The sequence below is a fragment of the Channa argus genome, chromosome 10 (assembly GCF_033026475.1).
Source record: "Channa argus isolate prfri chromosome 10, Channa argus male v1.0, whole genome shotgun sequence".
In the NCBI taxonomy this organism is placed as follows: domain Eukaryota; kingdom Metazoa; phylum Chordata; class Actinopteri; order Anabantiformes; family Channidae; genus Channa; species Channa argus.
This window is the reverse complement of record NC_090206.1, coordinates 17,969,727-17,990,363: the sequence shown is the minus strand read 5'-3', so window position 1 is coordinate 17,990,363 and position 20,637 is coordinate 17,969,727. Positions and strand designations below refer to the sequence as shown.

The 20,637-nt window shown below is 39.5% G+C and overlaps 6 protein-coding genes across 10 annotated transcripts; 3 read left to right on the top strand and 3 right to left on the bottom strand.

Annotated features, from left to right (window-relative positions):
* The first annotated feature begins 8 nt into the window (after window positions 1-8).
* On the top strand, window positions 9-2,330 carry pttg1 (PTTG1 regulator of sister chromatid separation, securin). 2 transcript variants are annotated; one of them, XM_067517475.1, is made up of 6 exons: window positions 9-166; window positions 624-716; window positions 804-943; window positions 1,059-1,140; window positions 1,276-1,437; window positions 2,078-2,330. In XM_067517475.1, the coding sequence occupies exons 2-6, from the start codon at window positions 629-631 to the stop codon at window positions 2,158-2,160; spliced, it is 555 nt and encodes a 184-aa protein (XP_067373576.1). In that variant the 5' UTR covers window positions 9-166; window positions 624-628; the 3' UTR covers window positions 2,161-2,330. The 2 variants fall into 2 exon arrangements, with proteins under 2 accessions (XP_067373576.1, XP_067373577.1); XM_067517476.1 differs by having other exon boundaries at window positions 13-166; window positions 608-716.
* A 129-nt stretch (window positions 2,331-2,459) lies between these two features.
* Window positions 2,460-4,467, top strand: sowahd (sosondowah ankyrin repeat domain family d). Its single transcript, XM_067517474.1, has 2 exons — window positions 2,460-2,667; window positions 2,872-4,467. The coding sequence occupies exon 2, from the start codon at window positions 2,970-2,972 to the stop codon at window positions 3,978-3,980; it is 1,011 nt and encodes a 336-aa protein (XP_067373575.1). The 5' UTR covers window positions 2,460-2,667; window positions 2,872-2,969; the 3' UTR covers window positions 3,981-4,467.
* Window positions 4,468-4,746: 279 nt separating this feature from the next.
* rpl39 (ribosomal protein L39) lies at window positions 4,747-7,573 on the bottom strand. Its single transcript, XM_067517478.1, has 3 exons — window positions 7,452-7,573; window positions 7,031-7,134; window positions 4,747-4,966 (listed from the first exon to the last, which is right to left on the bottom strand). The coding sequence occupies exons 1-3, from the start codon at window positions 7,452-7,454 to the stop codon at window positions 4,918-4,920; spliced, it is 156 nt and encodes a 51-aa protein (XP_067373579.1). The 5' UTR covers window positions 7,455-7,573; the 3' UTR covers window positions 4,747-4,917.
* A 684-nt stretch (window positions 7,574-8,257) lies between these two features.
* upf3b (UPF3B regulator of nonsense mediated mRNA decay) lies at window positions 8,258-12,716 on the bottom strand. Its single transcript, XM_067517462.1, has 10 exons — window positions 12,478-12,716; window positions 11,145-11,251; window positions 10,952-11,058; window positions 10,772-10,870; window positions 10,423-10,533; window positions 10,268-10,311; window positions 9,986-10,174; window positions 9,737-9,894; window positions 9,329-9,656; window positions 8,258-9,247 (listed from the first exon to the last, which is right to left on the bottom strand). Exons 1-10 carry the CDS (start codon window positions 12,586-12,588, stop codon window positions 9,104-9,106), a joined length of 1,398 nt encoding a protein of 465 aa, XP_067373563.1. The 5' UTR covers window positions 12,589-12,716; the 3' UTR covers window positions 8,258-9,103.
* A 403-nt stretch (window positions 12,717-13,119) lies between these two features.
* Window positions 13,120-14,619, top strand: ndufa1 (NADH:ubiquinone oxidoreductase subunit A1). Its single transcript, XM_067517477.1, has 3 exons — window positions 13,120-13,352; window positions 13,462-13,551; window positions 14,533-14,619. Exons 1-3 carry the CDS (start codon window positions 13,251-13,253, stop codon window positions 14,551-14,553), a joined length of 213 nt encoding a protein of 70 aa, XP_067373578.1. The 5' UTR covers window positions 13,120-13,250; the 3' UTR covers window positions 14,554-14,619.
* A 375-nt stretch (window positions 14,620-14,994) lies between these two features.
* nkap (NFKB activating protein) lies at window positions 14,995-18,481 on the bottom strand. Of its 4 annotated transcripts, none has more exons than XM_067517466.1 (8): window positions 17,878-18,481; window positions 17,425-17,505; window positions 17,225-17,289; window positions 17,045-17,134; window positions 16,925-16,961; window positions 16,643-16,837; window positions 15,816-15,965; window positions 14,995-15,493 (listed from the first exon to the last, which is right to left on the bottom strand). In XM_067517466.1, exons 1-8 carry the CDS (start codon window positions 18,300-18,302, stop codon window positions 15,319-15,321), a joined length of 1,218 nt encoding a protein of 405 aa, XP_067373567.1. In that variant the 5' UTR covers window positions 18,303-18,481; the 3' UTR covers window positions 14,995-15,318. The 4 variants fall into 4 exon arrangements, with proteins under 4 accessions (XP_067373567.1, XP_067373566.1, XP_067373565.1 ...); XM_067517465.1 differs by having other exon boundaries at window positions 17,045-17,137; window positions 17,878-18,480; XM_067517464.1 differs by having other exon boundaries at window positions 16,925-16,964; window positions 17,878-18,480.
* Window positions 18,482-20,637: the final 2,156 nt, after the last annotated feature.

Sequence of the window (20,637 nt, the reverse complement as noted above, 5' to 3'; positions counted from 1 at the left end):
TAGGACGAAGGCAGTGGATTTAAAAAGGAACCGCGGTTGTTACAATCAACTTCAAATAAAAACAACCCAGTGGTCCCGCAACGCGAAGCACACAGCGGCCGTTTAACCAGAAAAGACGCTGATCTCGGTGTATGAACGTTACTCCCTGCTCTTCAGGCTTATTCCAGTAAGTTTTGTGAACCAAAACTGTAAAACTCATACCCGACTAACCTTACTTGAGCTAGCTAACATATAGGTTAGGTTAGCCAAAGTTATTCGTCAAGATGTTGGTTTTTAGAGTTATCATCTTGTCTGCAACATTAATTTATCTTTAAGTTATTAACGCTTGTCTTTGTCTTTCGACGTTAAAATCAATAAATGTTATTTGGCTCGTTCTTTAGTGGCAGTAGGTTGGTTCTTGTTAAGGCTGGCTTAAGCTACTCACACTGACATTATGATGAAGCAAGTTTACGAGTAACTAAGCTAATAACGTTTTGTCTTAACGTCTGGAAATGTTAACGTGAAAACTGACGTTAGTTTAATTAAAACGTGTTAAAGACGGCATGAACACCTGGACTTAACTAAATTCAGAGGTTTTGCTATCTAATGGCTACGTAATTCAGTTTAGGCTTGTTTTTTGTCAGAAACAATGGCCAACATCATCTTCACAGAGCGAGAAAATGCACGTCTCAGGGCACCTACTCTGAAGATGCGTCAGCGGCTTCAGTCTGCCCCAGGTGTGAACTTATTTATTTTGTTCTTCCTTAAAGTAATATTGGTCTGTGTGGAAATAAGTGCTAATGGCTGTTTCCCTCTTCCACCAGAGAAACTCTTGAAGTCTCCTATGACTGTCAAAACCATAACCACTACTTTGCCATCCAGCCGCAGGGCTTTTGGTTCTGTTAACAAAAACGTCTCAACCCCTGGAATCAACCCACAAGAGAAGAAACTTCTAAAGCCACAGGTTGGAATTAAATATTGGCTACAATGTAAAAGATGTCAGGCTGTAGAGTAACTTAGTGGTTTGATACCTTAAACTATATAGTGTATGTTTAGTAATAAAAGTCTCTTCCCTGCAGGAAACCAAAGTAAAGCATGTGCCTCAGACAAAAGTGGAAGAATATCCAGAAGTAGAGAAGTTCTTCCCTTATAACCCACTAGGTAACTGACATGTTAATTAGTAGTAACTACATAATAGTTACAGTTCTCACTGGAGAGAGGTTTTGGTGCTACCAGTCAGTGTGGCTCTTCCTCTGTTTTGACTAAACCAAAATTTGATGGATTTTGTTTTTCCAGAGTTTGAAAAGTACAGCATACCTGAAGATTTGGTTCCTGTTAGTGACTTTGCTCTGCCTGGACTGGCCTGTTTCCCCCCAGCTTCACATCTGTGTGAGGAGGATTTGGAAATGTTAGACTTAATACCAAACTTGTCACCTGTGAAGATGCCAAAATGTTCAGGTATTAAATTCTCACTGGGCCTGCATTTACAGAAAAGCATTAAATACTGTAGGTTTGTGCTCTATGGATAAATCCTTATAATTTAATATTAAATTATCAATATTAGTACTTTTGGTTGACCCATCTAATAAAGCAACTTGGTCTAACTTAATCATACTACAATGATGGGCACCGATCTACAATCAAAATGTTTCAATTATTAAGCTGCCTGTAAATGCATTTCTTGTCATTGTCCAACCATAATAAAGAACAAAAAGGGTTGGTTTTCCCAAAGTGCAATAATTACCCTCTTGTTACTGGTCTGGTACTGGGGGTTTTATTTGCCACTTTTTGAATTCTGCTCCCACCTGACAAATGCTGTTGCTTACGGCTTTGCATTCAATCAGAAACTTGTTTTTCCAGAATTTATTTCCCAGGTACAGAGATTAAATGCAGGTTTCTTAAAAGATTCTAATACAATTTTTCCATTGAGCAAATTGCATGTCAACATTGGTAAAATGTTCTTTGTCTGAGTGGCCAGATTTGCAAAGTAACACCCAGCATAACTGCCTATTGTCTGGCCACTGTAATTGTAACTTGGGTATGGGCACAGGTTATTAACTTGGTATCAGTGTCCTTAACTTCACTGTCTCCTTTCCAGATAATTGCCCAGAGCTAGATGCTTTTCTTCGCACACTGGATGAGCTGACTGTGGAGCTTCCTCCAGAACCTGCTACTGACTGAATGTTGGGGCTTGTTTTTGATTGTGATGCCTTATTGTTTGATTGTTGGGCCTTATTGTTTGATTGTTGGGCCTTATTGTTTGATTGTTGGGCCTTATTGTTTGTTTGTTAGGCCTTATTATTTGATTGTTAGGCCTTATTGTATTCTATAATAAATTTGTTTTAATCATCCCTACTATATATTGTATTTGACTTGCTCCAGTCTGTAGCCAAGTGCTAGTTGATAATTGACAGACTGAAAGGATCAGGAAAGTACATATTAGATCACTGATGGCTTTCGAATACCAGGAAGTAGTCACATGTGAGGGATACATGCTGCTTTGCCTGAAATGAGAAGGAACTTCAGTAGTTCCTCTTATAGGGAGACTTTTGCTTCAATCTGCGCCTCGGTATTTGTAATAAATACTTTGCATCTTAACACGAACTCCAAAGATTAACGGTCGTTACACTTTATTTTTGGAATGCTCTGTTTTGTCGTGGGTGGTTATACGCCTTGGACACGGTACAGGTGAGTAGGATTGCTGTGGCACATACTAGAGGTCGAACTGAGTTGATCTGTATGACGGTTTTTCAACTTGCCTGCAAAATAAGGATAGTGCTAGATATTAATGCTATATCTGCACTTAAAACGCTTTAAATAAATGTTTACAAATTGAAATGCACTTCAAATGTATAACTACGAGATTAAAATAAAGTTTGACTCCCGTGACAGAGGGCATGAATCCAGGAAACTGCCTCGAGTTTAGGTCACACGGATCTCTTCAGGGTGTTGTCTAAATAAAAGGAAGTACCCTTGAACCCAGTGCGCAGATGGAGCCAAGTGGCCTGTATGAAAGCAGATCATATGATGCTGGAAGTGAATCAACTGTATCTGGATCAGCTGCCACCAATACCGACGCCCACGGCAGCGGGACAGTCAGACAGGGCACCGTTGTGGAGCGACTTTCGAGATATGGCATGCAAGTCATGCCCAGCGCTTTCCAGCGTAGGACGAGGCTGCAGAGGCAGCAAGAGACGGGTGACGGATCCACAACCGGAGAACTGCAAAGGGAGGCTACGGAGAGGGGGTCGCTCACACCCGCTATGCGCAAAAAGTATCTCAAAGAGTTACTGTTAAGTAATCAATCACACAGCGGACTTAGCAGCGTTCTGTCCTCACAGACTGTCTGTACGTCCTCCGAGCAGGACGCAGACTGGGTTTTGTATCCGATGGAGCACGCATGGATGCTTTCTGCAGTGGAGGGAAACTATGAAACCATCCTGGAGTTCATCACCGCGGAGCCCTGTCTGTTGGCTAAGAAGGATTTCATCAGCGGGTACTCGGTCCTACACTGGCTGGCCAAAAGAGGACAGGACGAGATTTTGATCAAACTTTTGCGGTACGCAGACAGCGCGGGGATCCCCGTGAATGTGAACCTGCGGGGGAGCGGCGGGCTCACTCCTCTGCACGTCGCCAGCATGCACAGCCAGTACATGGTCATCAAACTGCTGGTCGGAGCTTTCGGTGCCAGCATTGATGCCATGGACTACAACGGGAAAAGAGCCTGGCAGTATCTGAAGGAAAGCGCCCCGGTGGAGATGAAGGAGCTTCTCGGGGCCTGGGACGATGAGCACAACTGCGGATGTGCGGAAAATAATGTAAACAGAAACGGCAACAACAACAGCGCTGGCGCAGCGAAGTTGCCCGCAAGTGATGATGTCTGCGACGGAAAGACAGAAGAAGTGAAGTACTTTGACCAAACTAAGAGGGGTGGCAGCTGGAGATTTGGGTCTTTGAGAAAGCTGCTACCGCCTTTTTCTTTTCGTGGAAATCGGAGCTGAGTGGTTATGACACAAGACTTCAACTATGTGGATTATGTCACATTGAACCTAAGGTTATTGTGGGTCCAGCAGCTAAAGTTCATAGCAAAAAAAATTCCCCTTTTTACCAAGTAACTTTAACTTCAGTTTGAGTTTCTTCATTTTACACCAAGACACTGCATATGAATATACCGAAAATAGTATTTGAACCTTTTGGAAAAAAATTTGGACAACCTGAGTCCTCATTGAAAAGACTTTTCCCCTTCTCAAATGTCTATAGTCCGGATTGGGGATAAGCGTAGTCACAAACCCATCATTGCATTATTTCACCAGGATTATCCACTTTTGCCTTCCCACTAGGCCTGAGAAATCTTATTTACTGAAAGCTTTTATTCTGCTTTAATTTCACTGAACCAAATATGAACATCCGTTTCTTGCTGTGGATCCAGTTCTGTTGTGTCAATAGCTCAAATATTTGCTGACTTGGTAAAAGTATCTCCTCTGAAAACCTTTTGTAAACATTGCATTGTAGTTTTTCTCCTACATAAGACTTGAGAACAAAGCAGAGACTCCAAGTTTAGCTAAAGTAGAAATAATTCCCCATTAAACAGTAATTCAGAAGTGTTTGCTGTGTTCAGACTGAAAAGCTTCTTCAGCAGGACTTTTTCCTGCCTGGCTGTGTTAGCACTACCACTCCCCATTGACATTTGGTTTGCCTCAGATAAACACTCAGCCTGTACGCAAACTGTTCAGCTACAACCAGTGAATAAAAGGCCCAATAGCTGCATTTCAAATTTGATTACAGATCTTTTTATTGTCAAACATGAGCATAAGAGTATCTGTACAAAACAACTGCTGCTCCAGATAACATGGCTCCCTCCCCAAGGTCAGGCCCAGCAGCTGGATGTCCTGGCAGATGGTGGGATGCAGAGATGCTATAATCCAAGGACCCTCATGTTTACAGGCCGAGCTTGGTCCTCCTCCAGTGTCTCCTCTTGGAATTGTACCTATAATTTAACAAATACAATAAAACATAGAAAGAAGATGCCATCTCTGAATACAACTTTTTGTAGTAAAATCTTAAGTTATATTGCCAAAGTTAGTTTTATTACACAAGTAAATATTGTCAAGTTGTTTTGTGTCTGTAAAAAGCTCAGTTTATGCTATGGATGCCTAATCAAATTTTTAAACTTTATAGGAGTAAATCTAAATAACTCAAATACATTGAGCACTACAAATAATAGTCATTCATGTTCACAAACATCTAATTGTTATAGCTATTGCCTGGACTGAGCAGTAAAGTTTGTAGTTTCTAATACTGTATCATGAGCTGTCTGCAAGATGCGTTTTCCAGGTTCACTACACTGATACAATGCTAATGAAGCAGTTACCCCTAAGAATTGTGCATTTCTGTAATTGATTATAAGTCAGTTAGGTGTAACAATGTAATAAAGCCATTAACACACCTGTCACTATGGCTGAAGACTAACTTTTAAGGAAACTAATCCAAGTTCTAAAGATTTGAGTGGGTAGCACAAGTAAACAGTAAAATCAGGGGCAAGTTGAAGGCTCCAGTATGCAAATTCTACTGATGCTGACCTAATTTCCGAGCCACTTACAGTACCAGCAAATGCCACTTCAATTGCTGCGAAGAAATTTGTTCCCTGAAGTTATTTTTAAAATCTACATACTTTCTCCAAGGTAGAAAGTACAATCAATGACATTCTTCAGATGGTGATAACAGAAAAAGGCCAATGCTAGGAAAATATTTTAAGAAGCTGTTTGCCTAAAGGTCTATCCAGCTGCAGTGTTGAGCCACAGAGCTTCCTCATCACCATCACAGTGATTAGGGGTAAGAGCTCTTTAGCACAAAGTTGCTCTTAGCAGGGTTAATGACAGCACTCTACTGCAATAAAAAAGTGCTGCAATTGCAGACCTGCTTTACATAATGTGGAGTCTGTTTCCTGCATTAGTCACCCAATCTCTGGACTTAATGATAATATACTCAACACAGCAATAACTGAGTACAGATGGAAACGCTATCTACGCTTAGCTACAATTTACAAGCACTGGGGGCTAAAAATATGCAGTCTAATACAATAGCAGTGCAAAAAATTTAAATCTTTAAGCGTCTTTCAGCACAACTGAATATAATTTAACAGCCCCACAAACTGCAGCTTCCAAAATGACCAAAAAGTTGACTGACATCTTACAAACACAGGTTCCTAACATTTACAAAAGAAGGGCTTATTGCAGGGCTTTTGCACAAAACTATTAGTTATAGTTTGGTGTAAAAGAGTCTTTGTATAAATTAAATGGGCTAAATTTACTTGCTTCACTAATATAAAACCTACTACCAGAAGCTTTGTCTGCTTAAGGTTTATAATTTGCCCATATTTCTTCATGTTGTACTCGGTACTAAAGAAATTTTGTACCACAATATAAAAAGATGGAAAACCACTCGCAGCCCAGTTGCATTTTTTCACTCTCAGGATTTGGTAACATCCTCATTTTATAATATCAAAACATTGTATGTGCAAAGTTGAACAGTACAAAGTTAAAACTTCAGAATGCATGCACATGTTTGAGAGAAATATTGTGAAAGCTAATGTCAGTTTAAAAAGCCATGTAAATAAGTGTAACATATGCAGAACAATCATTTCCAGGACACAAACCTTAACAACTTTGAAAATAAAAATTTCCATGTTTAGCAATGCAGTATTTTCAATGAAAATAAAAAAAGTTCATGTAATCTTAAAATTGCTTGGGGAGAACCATACATGACACTCCGCTTTCATTGCAATACATCTGGAGAGCAACTTCCAGATTAACTGTGCACTGAGAAATAGGGTTTTACAAGTAACAATGCACTATTGCTGCAATAATCAATGACCTTACTCGTCATCAATGATCATTAAAACCGTAATGAGAGAAGGATGAACGTTTTAGCACACCTGTTATACTGAGACAGCTTTTGTTCCTGTCACAAACTGCTTAGTTACTGTAACAAACGCGTCTTCATATTATGTCCAACTCCGAGACAACTTTGGAAACAGCAATTAAAAATTCACCTGATCTTGTTGCCGGTTTTCATTCTGATCCACTGAGGAATCGGCCTGTTCTGCTTCTGCTTCTTGGCGAGGAAGCGCTTGATCCTGAAAGTCTTGTGGGACGACTTTAAAAAAAACCACACACACAGCACAAAATGAATACTATGTCAAGCACTTATACTCATAGGTCTTAAAACCAGTGGCCTAAAAACATCTAAAAAGTATTACTTACCTATGTTAGCTATTAAGAAAGCGCTAAGCTAACATGCGTAGTACAGCAAAGACCGTAGCGGTAAGCATCGTTAGGCATTTCTAATATACATAACTTCCGTAGTTACATATGGGTTTGTGAATTATAATCAATGCATTTACTAATCATCTAACAGCTGGAACCATGTTTATGACATCTGTTGACAAGGATGTTTAAAGATTTCGTATTTACCATTTTGGCCACAGTCCTTTCTCCCACTATGGCGGTGGTCAAAGAGAGAGAGGGAAGTGACGTTGTAGGGTTTTATCCAATTAGCGTCCACAAAGAAAGGAGGCCGCCTGCACACAGCGACACCAGCTGGACGTTTGTTTACATCCACCTCAGCAGTAGAAAGGACTGGTTCTCTTCGCTGTACTGTAGACTGTATTGCTTTTTGAACCCTCACCTCGACCATTTTGTCCATCATCACCACCATTCTTTTCACCTCATTATTTAATGTTTTACTTTACTGAAAAAATATGGATTCAGCATATGTACAGTCAGTTATGACTAGAAGCATGAATACGCACATCAGGCTTTTACACTGAGAATTAGGGTGCAATAATTTAATTTACAGGTGTGTAATTTCCAGGAAGGATTTCCTAGAAGTATAAATTTAGTACTAGATTATTGTACGGAAAAAAGACAAGCTCTGAAACAGTTTAATGTATAGTCATGAGCAGTTGTTGATTTCACACTAACTAACTTGAAAGGATTGTTTGTAAAAAAAAAAAAAAAAAGGGCAAAACATAATTTAATAGCTAAGAATGAAAACAATCCAAAATACTTAAATGCACTGATACTTATTAGTTCAACTAAGATTTAGATCGAGTTCTGGCGAGGCATGTCTAAAGCAGCTAATTGGTGAAAGGGGAGAACAGTTTAGAGCTATAGCATTGTAGCTCTTAACAGTTCAAACATAAAAAAAAACCTCACTACTTTTACATTTTATGCCTGAAGAAAAACAAGCAAAAAAAAAAAAAACCAAAAGACACACATTTAAACAAAAGCCTTTTTATTTCCAGTCAAAAGTGGCTACAGTATGTTAGCATGTTTTCATGCTGTGTATAGTTTAGTGCATCACAGATTTGTGTTTAAGGGGAGTTTCAGACAAGAAAAGCGATAAGGCCACAGGTTGATCAGTCTGAAATCTGCACGGAAGCATGGCTGTTACATGGCCGTCTAAACAGAGATGGCTATTTCTCCTCAGTCAGTGTATGAATGTAAGAGCAAAGCACAAGACGCTAAACCAAGTAAGTACAGACTTCGTGCTTCAGTATATCATATGCAAGGCTACAACTATTTTTGAATTACAAACCATGAAAAGTTCTGAACAAGAAACTGTTCTACACATATCCATGTAGAGTGAGATGTAATTTCCATGTGTTGCTTTTAAACTGTAAATGACAATATTGTTAAGCCTGGCAATGTCAAAAGGTTTAACACCTGGGAATATATATTACACCTCCGCAGTTTGATATGAAGTTGAAAGCCAATACCTGCAATCTGCTCAACACTTTCTGTCAGGAAAACAATACTGGGAATAAGGACACTTCGAATTCATGTGGTCCAAGAAACCTTTGGTTTCACACAATGTGCTCTGCAGCCAAACTATTTTTGAAGGTTACTTTGACCTTTTTTAACAAATTAAAATAAAAAGGGCAACATTGAGGCACTTACAGACTCTACTATCACTCCTCTGCCTCTGAGCCTGGGAGAGCTGGGTGCAGCTCTGCTGTAGCTGCAGTGCGTGGCACTCTGAGGTGCCACATCTCTGCTCCAAGACTCACAGGCCTGTCCCCCCTGACCTCATCAAACTTAAAATACCATAAGCAGAAATCTGCTCAATTTTCTCCTATGTCAGCCACTTTCTTTGTCTCAGTATCTGGCTTCCCGTCAGCAGAGGTGGACTCAGCTCCCCCTCCTCCTCCTGCAGCTCTAATGCGGCTTCTGGCACCGGGCTGGTACAACTGGATAGCAGGCCGGTCCTTATAAACAAACACGGAGCATTATTAGGAAATGAGAGAAAGTTTTCATTACTTGAGATTTTAATAGAATAGAGTATTTACCTTATTCCGCAGTCGCTCTTTTTTACCATTGTCCTCCTTCCTGTTGTCTTTAACAGACTTCTCTGGCTTTTCAAAGTGAGACGAGTCTCCACTGCTTTCACCCCTTTTCTTCTCCATGGCTCGATCTTTTTCCTTTTTCATTTCTTCCTCCCCCATCCTGCATGACTTTTCTCCATCCTGTCGTTCTCTCCTCCTCCGCCGATCTTCATCCTGACGCCTGACACGCTCCTTGTCTTTTTGGCGCCGTTCCTTCTCCCGCTCTCGTTCACGCTCTCTGTCTCGATCTGCATCACGCTCTCGGAACTCCTTTCGCCCATCTTCATCCACCCTGTACACAAAACACAAATCTCTTTGAGCATTTATTTAAAATTGAAAACAAGTTAGCAAAAAAGAACACATGTAACTAACTTTCTTCCTCGATCATCCTTATGGTCAATGTTCTGACGTCTCTTATGGTCAGCACTCCCAGTGGATCTCTCCTCTTTATTTGGCCTCTCTGGTTTCTTGGCTTTTTCCTTGGGCTTCTCAGAATCAGCATTATCACTTCTGTCTGGCTTCTTTAGGAGCTGCATAGCCAGAAAGAAAGAAAAAATAGCAAACTCAGACACTTGAAACCACACACTGGTTTAAATTACTTTCGACCACTGTGGCACACACCTTAATTTTTGGTTCTTCTTTAACTTGGTCCTTGTCCTTCTCCAGTGGTTTCTCTAACCTCTTCATCTTCTCAGTCTCTTTGCGCTTTCTCCTCTCCTCCTCCCTCCACTTACGACGCTCCTCATCTCGCAAACGCTTACGTTCAAGCTCCCTCCTTCTTCGCTCTTCTTTCTTTTCCTCCCTGAGCCTCTGAATACCAGTAAAGCAAGTAATGAGTCAGTCCTTAATCATGGAATTTTACAGATTGGAACATCATACTGTTACACTATTGTACTTATTTACCTGTTTATTCTTGAGAAAGTCCAGCAGAGGAGTTGTTTTTTTAGCTTGTTGGAAAAAAGATAAGTTTAAATTACTTTTCCAGCAAAGTGAATTTTAAAACACACGCAGTGAGGTTTCAGGTCCACTTTTTTTCCTAAAAGGAACGGTGAACATACCAACAAGTTCCTTTGTTTTTGCTTCAATCTCCTCCAAGAGGGTCTCAGGTGTGGATGTCAGTTTTTCTTCATCTCCGTTATAGTATTCAAGGAACTTCTTGTAGTCTGGATCTAAAAGCAAATATCATACAAGTAACCAGGCTGCTACTCGCCGTACCTTTACACAATATGCATTTGAACCGATACTAAACCAATATTAAATAAGTAAGTTATACATGAGAACATTACATCAATACCATCTTTGCTTTGACCATTTGATAATAGGTAAATTTAAAATAAATTAATTGTTCTATCCTTTTGAAAGTTTTGTCTTTCTTCTAAAGTTGAAACAAAATAATAATGTCTTAACCTTCAAGAATTGATCCAGATTTTGCATCCTTCTTCTTACTTCTTTTCTTGGCAATCTTTTGAAACGGTGCAAACTCCACAATGGCAGGATACTCCTGTCCTGTTGTGGAAAAATAATACGTCCAAAACTTGAAGGATCAGTTATTTTGTGAGAAGTTATTTGACTTACTGCTCTGCATACCTCTGTTGTCAATGAATACATATCCATCAAACCGATCTCTGAAAAGGACTATATCCTCTTGATTTTTGAAATTGATGTAAGCCCTTGCAAAGAGGTGAGGGTAAAGGCTGAAAGAACAGAATTGAATGTTAGTTTAATTATTTGAGTCACTTGCAGCATTTGTTGATGATAAAGAATCTTTGGATAAATTAACCTGGTGTCATTGGAGAAAAACTCCATGTAATCTGCCTCTGGGAGAGGTTGTAACTGCTCCTCCAGCTCTTCTTTGGTCAGACTTGGTGGCAAACGTCTAATCACAATCTGGGAAAAGATTATTAACAGAGATAACAATATTAACAAGATATTAGCACAGCTGAGAAAACCCAGACTGTTGTAAGTTAAAGGTTAAATGGTCTGCAAAGCGCTTTTCTACCTACTGGTACTCAAAGCGCTTTACACTGCTTCTCATTCACCTATTCACACTCAAAACCCCACATGCACTCACACACTGACGGGGGAGCTGCTATGCAGCAAATCTCACTGGGAGTAACTAAGTTAGGGTTCAGTGTCTTGCTCAAGGAAACTTTGACATGTGCCCAGAGGAGCCAGGGATCAAAAGAACATTGTGGGATTGGTGGATGACCACTCTTTTTCCTGTGCCACAGTCCAAGTCACAGTATGAAGGCCAAAGCTCTGTTCTTCATACTTAGCTTAACAGATCCAACATCAAATAGTGTAATACTGGATGTTGTAACGCCGCATCAGCTTATCCAGTTATGTCTGTTCTTCAAACCCACTTAAGAACTGGATTAGAGCAAATAGATGTTATCATCTGGTAACATAACGCCGTGTTCTACTGGCTGTTGACTTGACCATATACACTCATTGGCCATGTTATTAGGTACACCTCTACCTTCCCTGCCATAATTACTATTTTTACAATGTTATAATTTATCTTATTTAGTTATAAGCAATAAGTAAATTATAAGCAATAATCCTACTGTGTGATTACCATTGAAGTCGTAGTGGGTGGTGGAGTTATTAAGAAGTGGTTCTAATGTCTTGGCCCCCTCATTCATTTTAAGTGCAGTCGCTATCGATAGTACGATAATATGCTCCAACGTCCTTTAAATCTGAGAAGGTACCTTGTTCATACTGTCCTAAGCTGAGAATAAACCTGCTTCTAACGGGTTTACGATTGTGGATGTGATGCAGGAAATCAAGCTTAACATTACTGTGGGAAATCCACCAGATCTGGTACGATGTCAAATCGTTAACAAAATCATCCAGCTAACGTTAACCTGTAAATCCTGTAAATATGAAAAGCATTGCCCAGAAAAACAAATGGCTAATCATCACTAAAGCTGGGCATTTCTCACGACAGTTTATGTTAATTTAACATACTTTACACTAACGAGGGATTATATCTTGCACATTTCTGATGCAGCAGGTAAACCGCAATTAATTAAACTCTTAGCTTACTTATTAATATCCACAACTGACAGTTTATTACGTTAGCAACCCAGTTAGCAACTAGCGAGTTTTACCTTTGTCAAGGCCTCTTTCTTTTCCTTTGACTTCTCCGTCTTCTCCCCATCTTCACACTTTATTTCTACTTTTTTCTCATTTGGCCGAGTGTTTTCCTTGTCTTCCTTCATTGTTGAAAAGCTATTGTGTCCCGCGACTTTTTCATGTCACCCCGCAGACTTGTTTACTTTTTGAGCAAGTTAGCCCCGGTTAGTTCTTGGGAAACGATCCAGTCGTAACTTCCTCTTTGGTGGTTGGTCCTGCTGTTCAGTTTTACCATCACAGGGGGCGCTGTGGATAAAAACAGACGTACAGCGTGAACTTGAATTAATAATATTAGTGTATTATTTAGCCATTTTAAAAAACGTAATTTATACGGCTTTAAATGTTATTTTAATTAGTTTAGAGCGACATTATTGTCTGCAAAAAAGGCAAAATACCCCTCTCAATATAAAACCAGGTTTAATTCCCTGGTTCGACTTAAACTTAGCGTTCACGACATTAACTGCATTTCTTTTTTTCTTGCTGACCTCAAATACATTTAATTAGACAGTAGTTTAATTTTATAGTTCAAAATAATAAAATCGGTTACCATAGAAACGATTAAAATAGACAACGGATGCCTTACAGAAAAGAACCAAACTTTAGTTTGGAAAACGCCGACCGGAAGTAATTGTCTTGTAGCGGAACAAAGGTCGTCGTTACTGGACGGTCGACATTTTGTTAGCTGCTAATCTAAATAAACTCTGTTGTCCTCAGAGTTGCTGTTAGTTACCTGTTAAATCTTGTAACCATGTGGTATGAAATTCTGCCCGGCCTCGGCATCATGACCGTGTGTTTGATTATTCCTGGCGTGGCCACAGCACAGATTCACAAGTTAACCAACGGAGGAAAGGTGAAGAGGATACTAAAGTGACGTGCTATCAAACATATAATAAACCATTAAGTCGACTTGATGTTTTTACTCTAAAGTGCTTTGCTGAAGACTCTTGATTTCCCCGCAGGAAAAGAGAATCGCTCGGGTCCCATGGCATTGGTACCTGATGGAGAGAGACAAGCGAGTGTCAGGGACAGGACGACACTTTGACTCCAAGGTGAGTTTGCGCAGCGTTAGGTTTATTTTCCAGTGAAAGCACATCATTTGTTATTCCCAAGTTTTACTTTCCAACTGTGGCTTGTTACTCTGAATTACACAGCTTTACCTTTCTAAATACAGTAAAATGAAGATTCATATTTAGTATATGTGTGCAGTTTTGTCATACAAGGATTTGTGTTAATTGTGCAGCTGATGAACAGGGTTACAGAAATTACATGGCTCGTAGCTTTGCAGGTTCACAGCATTACAGAAAAATGCTTTGTGAAAAGCTAAAAGGTAACTGAATCATTTATTTTTAAGGGTTATGTAAGTGATGTGGTTATTGATGTGCTGGCCCACCCCGTGTTTTTTTTTTTTTTTAAATATAGCCATTCACACAAAATAGGACAAGAAAATACTTTTTACAACTAGAAAAGTACTAGTATGAGCTCCAATGATGCTAACTCTAGAAGACAAAGGTCATTTGGACTGTTAATTGTTAATTCCATTTGAAAAACAATTATGTTTTGTTAGTGACGTTTTCTCTCCAATACTTGTAGACAGACCATTTTCGCTGACCTTAAAAATAAGCCTATTAAAAGTTAAAGAAGCGTATTTATTACATGTTTAGACACACAACCTTTTTATAATTGGCGGCCATGCATGTGTTTTAAATACTTTAACTTATGCTCACATTGAAGTTAAGGTAGATATTACAGTAATCGTCAAATATGATATATACTGATAAATACACCTATCAGACATAACATTATGACCACCTGTGCAATGTAATGCAATCCAACATTCATTCAAAAAGCAAGTAAAAAGACCTGTGCAGGTGCTTTAGAAGTGCAGCGTAGGGCTTATAAATCAGATATTAATGTGACTGATAATGAACCACATACTTACAAATCTGTGCCAGATGATTTTCAGTTTAGGCAAAAAAAAAAATGTTTTTAACAGGTTTGGAAGAATTAAGTCTTTTTTTCTTTCTTTACAGGGGCTTGAGAACATCCGCTGATGACAGGGAATATGAAAACCCAAAGGAGAAGAAAGTTCTTTGTGTACATTAAAAGATTATATTTAACATTCAGGTTTGTTTTTCTGACTTTAAAGCAGTTGTCCCTGTGATCAGTTAAACTTACATACTGGAAATCCTGAGGCTTTTTGGTTTCTTGCATAATTAAGACAACATAATTACCCAGAAGTGAAAGTCATTCTATGGAAACTTGATCCATTCTGAAATTCCTCATCATGCACAATGACATGTCAAAATAATACACTTTTTAAAACACGTCTTTAATCTTTGTCATTTCAGTTTGTAATTTATCTTTTCGTCTCTTAACATGTTGTTTGGTTGACCTTAACACACTTTAAGTAGAAATGTGCAGGCCTAACAAACTGGATTTTGCAGTTATATCAAGCCTGCGCAAAGTGCATTAAAAAATTATTAAACCACAAGTTGACAAAATGAAAATTTATTTACTGTTCTGAGCAGGATTATTAATAAAATGTACAATAATAAATCAAGCTGACCAGCTGAAAGGAAAGAACAAGTTCCAGTGAATAATCGGGATGAAAAATGCATTACAAAAATCTCAATATGGTACTAACTATAGCGTTTGTATGCCTGTTATAAAAGTTAAAATCCATTCACTGTATATTTCACTAAAACATAATGTTAACATCATCCCACAAATTAAACAGCATCTTTTGCAGGACAAAAAAATAAGTGTCCAACAGCAGATAAGCTGAAAAAAAAAAACCCACTGTAGATACATGACGTTCACTTCTCCTCTTTGCCTTTGGTTTTCCTGTACACCATTTCCCTAAAGCTTGACAGGATCTTGCTCTCCCTCTTCCTCCTCTCCTCCTGGTTGAAAGATGCCAGAGCTCTCTTCTCATCTGCACTGTAGATCTGGTTTTCCTTTCTCAGACGCACAGCTTCCATACGACGATGTCTGCAGGGTTACATTTCAAATTCATCAGTATCACAGTAACAGGATGGATCCTTGTTACTCCACCACCACATTTATATTCTGTACAACTGCAATTACATCTGAAATCTACATCTCAAATATATAGTGTGCAGTACAGCTGCAAAGATTGTTGGAGCTAAATATACTCAAGTTCTCCAACTGGTTTGTAAAAAGTCATGTTTAAAAAAAGTAGTTATTCTTACTTTCTTTTTCCTTTTGGGAATTTAATATATATCTCCAGATAATGCTGCAGTTTAAATCATAACAGGTGAGAGTTTAAAATACTATACTAAACATCACATACCTGCTGCCACTCATCACATAGCCAGACTTCTCAAAGTTTGCAATCTCATCACTGGTGAGACCAATTTCTCCTCTTCTTGGGATACGTTTACCCGCCTTTACATACTCTGCCATTGCAGCACCTTCACCTGGCAACAGCGCATGACCAAAACTGGAGGGATGTTTAAAGAAGGAAGAAAAGTTTGTATTATACAAGTTGGCAACATTACTTAAAGAGGCTGCATAGGGAAGTTGTGGTAAAAAGTATTCAAAATTCATGGTGCAAATAATTTAATTAAAAAACAAGCAATCTCTGGCTTTGAAATGATCAGAGAAAACCATTTTTGACAGTACTCTATTAACTGATTTTAAACCTAAATATTCTTTTTTTTTTTAAAAAAAGATGACAATTATCAAACAAACGTTTTACTATCACCTTAATAAATGTCAGATAATAGTAAAATGTTCTCCAAATCACAAGAGATGTTGAGTTTACTTAATATACAGAATAAATTTATGTTTCAGAAGCAGGAACCACTGAATTTATACTAAACATTGTTTGGCAATCAATCTTCAATCTTTTCTCAATAAAAGGCAGAAATGATATGTTCATAAATCATTAGTCAATCGAAAGAAAAATTTACTAAAGGAAATGTAATTTTCTCACTCTAAAGGAAATAATTAGGCACATCATTCCAGACTTTCCAGAATTTCTGTAATACCTTCTCCAATTATGCAAACCAGGTTTTTCATTTACTTGATGGATCCCGAGAAAGCCTGATTAGTTAAGTTCAAAATATATTCCCATTTAAAGTGGAAAAAAGAATTTAAGTTAAAAAATGAACTCACTCCAAAGGCTTTTCGTCCTGAGACATTTGTGTAAGCGGAGCTTCAGGGCCAACCACATTCTCGTCCATGCAGGTTTTCTCCACCCACATCACTGCACTTGATTCCTCCTCCTCTTCCTCTTCAGACTCTTCACTGCTGGACTCGCTGGATTCTTTGCGACTCTTTTTGGCCTTCTTCTTCTTGGACTTCTTGGACCTGTTGGAAAACATATAAACTTGGATGAATCAATCGGTGCTTTCCCGTGCGAATGATGCTAGCTTGTAGCTGCATAACTGGACTTACTTTTTGCTCTTCTTTTTCTTTTTCTTCTTCTTTATTTCTTCTGATATAAAAGAAACAAATCAAAAACATGACTGTTCAGCATACAGTTCTGATAAAATTGTTCTTTAAGTTTCCTCTTACCATCTGAGTCAGATTCCAGCTCACTGTCCTCTGAGTGCTTTTTGTTTTTTCTTTTCTTGGATTTCTTCTTCTTCTTTTTCTTTTTCTTATCTTCTGTAAATTATGGACAATAATGTAAATTCTAATGAAACTCAAATGAAAATAATTAGTATGCTTGTTCAAAAGCTGTCTTGACTGTACCTTCTGAGCTCAACTCTGAGCTGCTGTTTTTCGCATCTTCTTCCACTGGTGTGAATTCATCAGAGCTAGCAGAAAGGCAAAAAGTAAAAACGTGTTCATATACAGAAGCTAATTTCTTCTTTAAATACAAAAATATTAGAGAGAAATGACACTTTTAAATCAACAGGGAACAAATTATGAAGAAGAGAAACTTGACTTACTCTGGTTCTTTCACTCTTGGTGAATATCCCCAAACTTCAGCGCAACCCAACTCACCAATCCTCTCCCTCTCTTGCAAACGCCTGTAACAGACAGTATCTGTAATAATACTGTGTAAATGATTCCAACATACTACCTTACCTCTGGTTGTTAACAATTTAATATGACCTGACACGTCAAGTGATATATATTTCATTGTGTGGTAAACGCAGGAGCTTTAATGAGACGTTTTAACAACTTTCTAGAGTTATGTAATGTTGAAATCCACCTTGTTTAAAGACAGACCTGACAAGACATGTGTAACAATAGTCTAAATTTTAATATTGGAGCTGTAATTTAACTGTGTTTTCCCCTTCAGTTTGACCTACATTAGCAGGGACTTGTTTTTTGCTCTCTGCTGCTTCATTTTTGAACATACATTCATTGAACTATTCATAATCCTGGTGTTTTCATACCTGGCGATAAAAGCTTCTTGTCTCTGTCTCAGAGCATCGTCTCTCTGCTGCTCGTAGTAATATTCATCTTTGCCAATGCCGTGTTTTCCAGGGGCGTCCCGCTGCTCGGACCAGTGGTTGTGACCGCTGTTGGTGCCATTGTTGTTGTGACGCTCTCTGGACCTAGATCTGGATCTGGATCGGCTACCGCGGGGGCTTCCTATTCGGATCCGTCTGAGGTTTCTCGCCTCTCGAAATCGACGCTCCCGTTCTTCGCGTTCCCTCTCCTTGTTCCGCGGTTTTGGAAGTTTGGGTCCAAAGCTGTCCGGGGACAGGCTTCTGTCGTGGCTGTCGCTACGGTTGCGGGAACGGGAGCGAGGTCTCCTGGCCCGAGGACTCCGAGTGTCTCCGCCGCCGTCAGAGCTCGATCGATCCGACACGGACATATCCACCGACTGACTCACTTGTCACTCACAATGAAACTGTAGATCACATTAAAAATATAAAACGTATTACAATACGTTTAGCAGAAAATGTAGCAATTCTCGCTTGAGTCTCTTGTTTTCTGTAGTACGCAAACAATGCGTCCAATAACAGGAAGTACTGATGCGTTCATCCCCAAATGCATACCGGTCTTCACAACAGTCATACAAATAGTTCCGAGGCCATTTTATATTTAAGTCAAAACTAACAATTTCAAATACATACATACATACATACAAATAAAAGAACACACCCGGGAGTTAATGCAACCGTCGCTGACTGTGTACGGCCACACCAGTGAACGTAAGGATTTAATCCCAAATCTTCTCACAGATAACTGCAAAATGTGTACTACCGCTCAAGCAGGATTATTGAAGTTCACCGTTCATCAGACGCAAATAAAATTCTCTCAACCTCAATGTTCCTCACAGTGGATCCTGGTACAGTGGTTATGTCTAACTAAAATTTTGATGCATCCTGTTCAAATAATCAATCTCCAAAAATATTGATTGAATAAGTTGTCTCTCTTACCGAATTCAACAAGGTACATGAGTTCTCTGAAACCGCACAATGGCAGCAACATTGCACCAAGGACCAGCTACAGCCAGCCAAGCACTGACATTTTTCACCACCCAAATACACACAAATCAGCGGCTCCCAGTCGCCGCATGCTGATTTGACATGAGTTTATCCTTTCTGCCGAAACTCTTGCCCCTTGGTGGATGAGCAGAGCCACAACTGGTGGGGTGGGAGTCTTCCCCTTCTGTATCCCAACCCAAGGCTCTACCCATTGACCACCAGGCCCCCTTCTGCGATGTGCCCTCCGGCTTGCTACTGACACCTTTTCTTGTAGAATAGAGAGCAAAGAAAACACAGACAAAACCTCAAGTTTTGGCTAGTTACTGTGAAACTAGCCACATAATGGTAGTCACTAATCTTTTCTGTGAAAGCCCACTTAAGGGCTAGAAACTCTTTATGTTGGCAGGATATTTAGCCTCAATCTCATTCATACTTGCAAATGTTATAGACCTCAGTTCACTAGCCTGATGCTGATACAAGACCTGATACAATGCCAGTACTACAGGACTGCACCCAGTCTTGTAGTACTGGCATCTGTATGAAGGGAGTTTAGGGTCTGCAAAACCTTATACAGGTGCTGAGGTGAGTTTCTAAATTATTAAAACAAATGCTTGCTGACAGTAAAAAAAAGTTCAAAATTCCTCGGCTTTGGCCAGGTTCTAAGAGGTTGGATCTTTTCAGGGTCGGTTTCAACTCCATTTTGTGAACCAAACTGTTTGCCACAAACAACCCAACAGGCAGTGAGGTAAATGATGGATGCTGAACCACAGCCCATCTTTCAGTTGAGGAACCCCCATCATTGAACAGCCTCTCAGAGGCAACTGTATGCCCTGCTAGAACCTGTGTGGAATGATTGTTTCTTGTTCTAAATGTTGTTGTTCTGTTTGTTCTTGGAATAAAACCGAACATCCTCTGAAAGACAAGTTGTCTCTCACCCAGCCCGCTCGCTGTTAGCCACAGTGCTAACTCTAAGAGCCGGCTACTTCACTCTAAGCCAAACCCTAAACAGTCCCTCCCATCTAGCACACTTGCTAGCCGTGGTTATATGTTCGTTTCCCACCAGTTCATGAGACCTCGGGGGCGCGGCCGCTTAGCTGTTCGGCTAAAGTCAAACAGACAAACGTTGTTCGCTGTCACACCCGTTGTCGTAACGTTACGATCAGAGACAATCATGGTCTACACTAAGTCAACAAAAACAAAAAACTAAACAGAAAAAAGGGTGGGGGTTGTATGACTGAATAGTTGGTAAGATTGAGGCCCAATTGGAGGAGTTGTTCATGGGGCTCCAGGGTGGGTCCAGCTGGTGTGTTGCATTATTTTCTTTAGTTAACTATGTAGAGTGTATTGTTGTCAGCTGACCTCACTCTGTAGCTTTGAGTCACTCTGAACCCCAACAGGTGTGGGCTAACGTGCTGCTTGTTTCCCTTCCAAACAGCCCCCAAACCCTGAGGAGGGGGCCTGTTTATTAGAGGGAAGCAGCAGAGATATGGTGGTCTTGTAATTTAGTGACCCATACTGTCCCACCCAGAGCAAACCCCAGGTGCCTCTCCATCAGGAGCAAGAAACGGGCCATTCAGTAGAATGAGTAAGATATAATGAAGTATAATTAAATTAAAAATTAAAAATCTGTATGATATATTCAAAAATAAAAAAATAAATAATAAATCAAAATAGAATTCACAACGGGGAATTACCGTTCTGGCAGTGTACTTTGTGGTC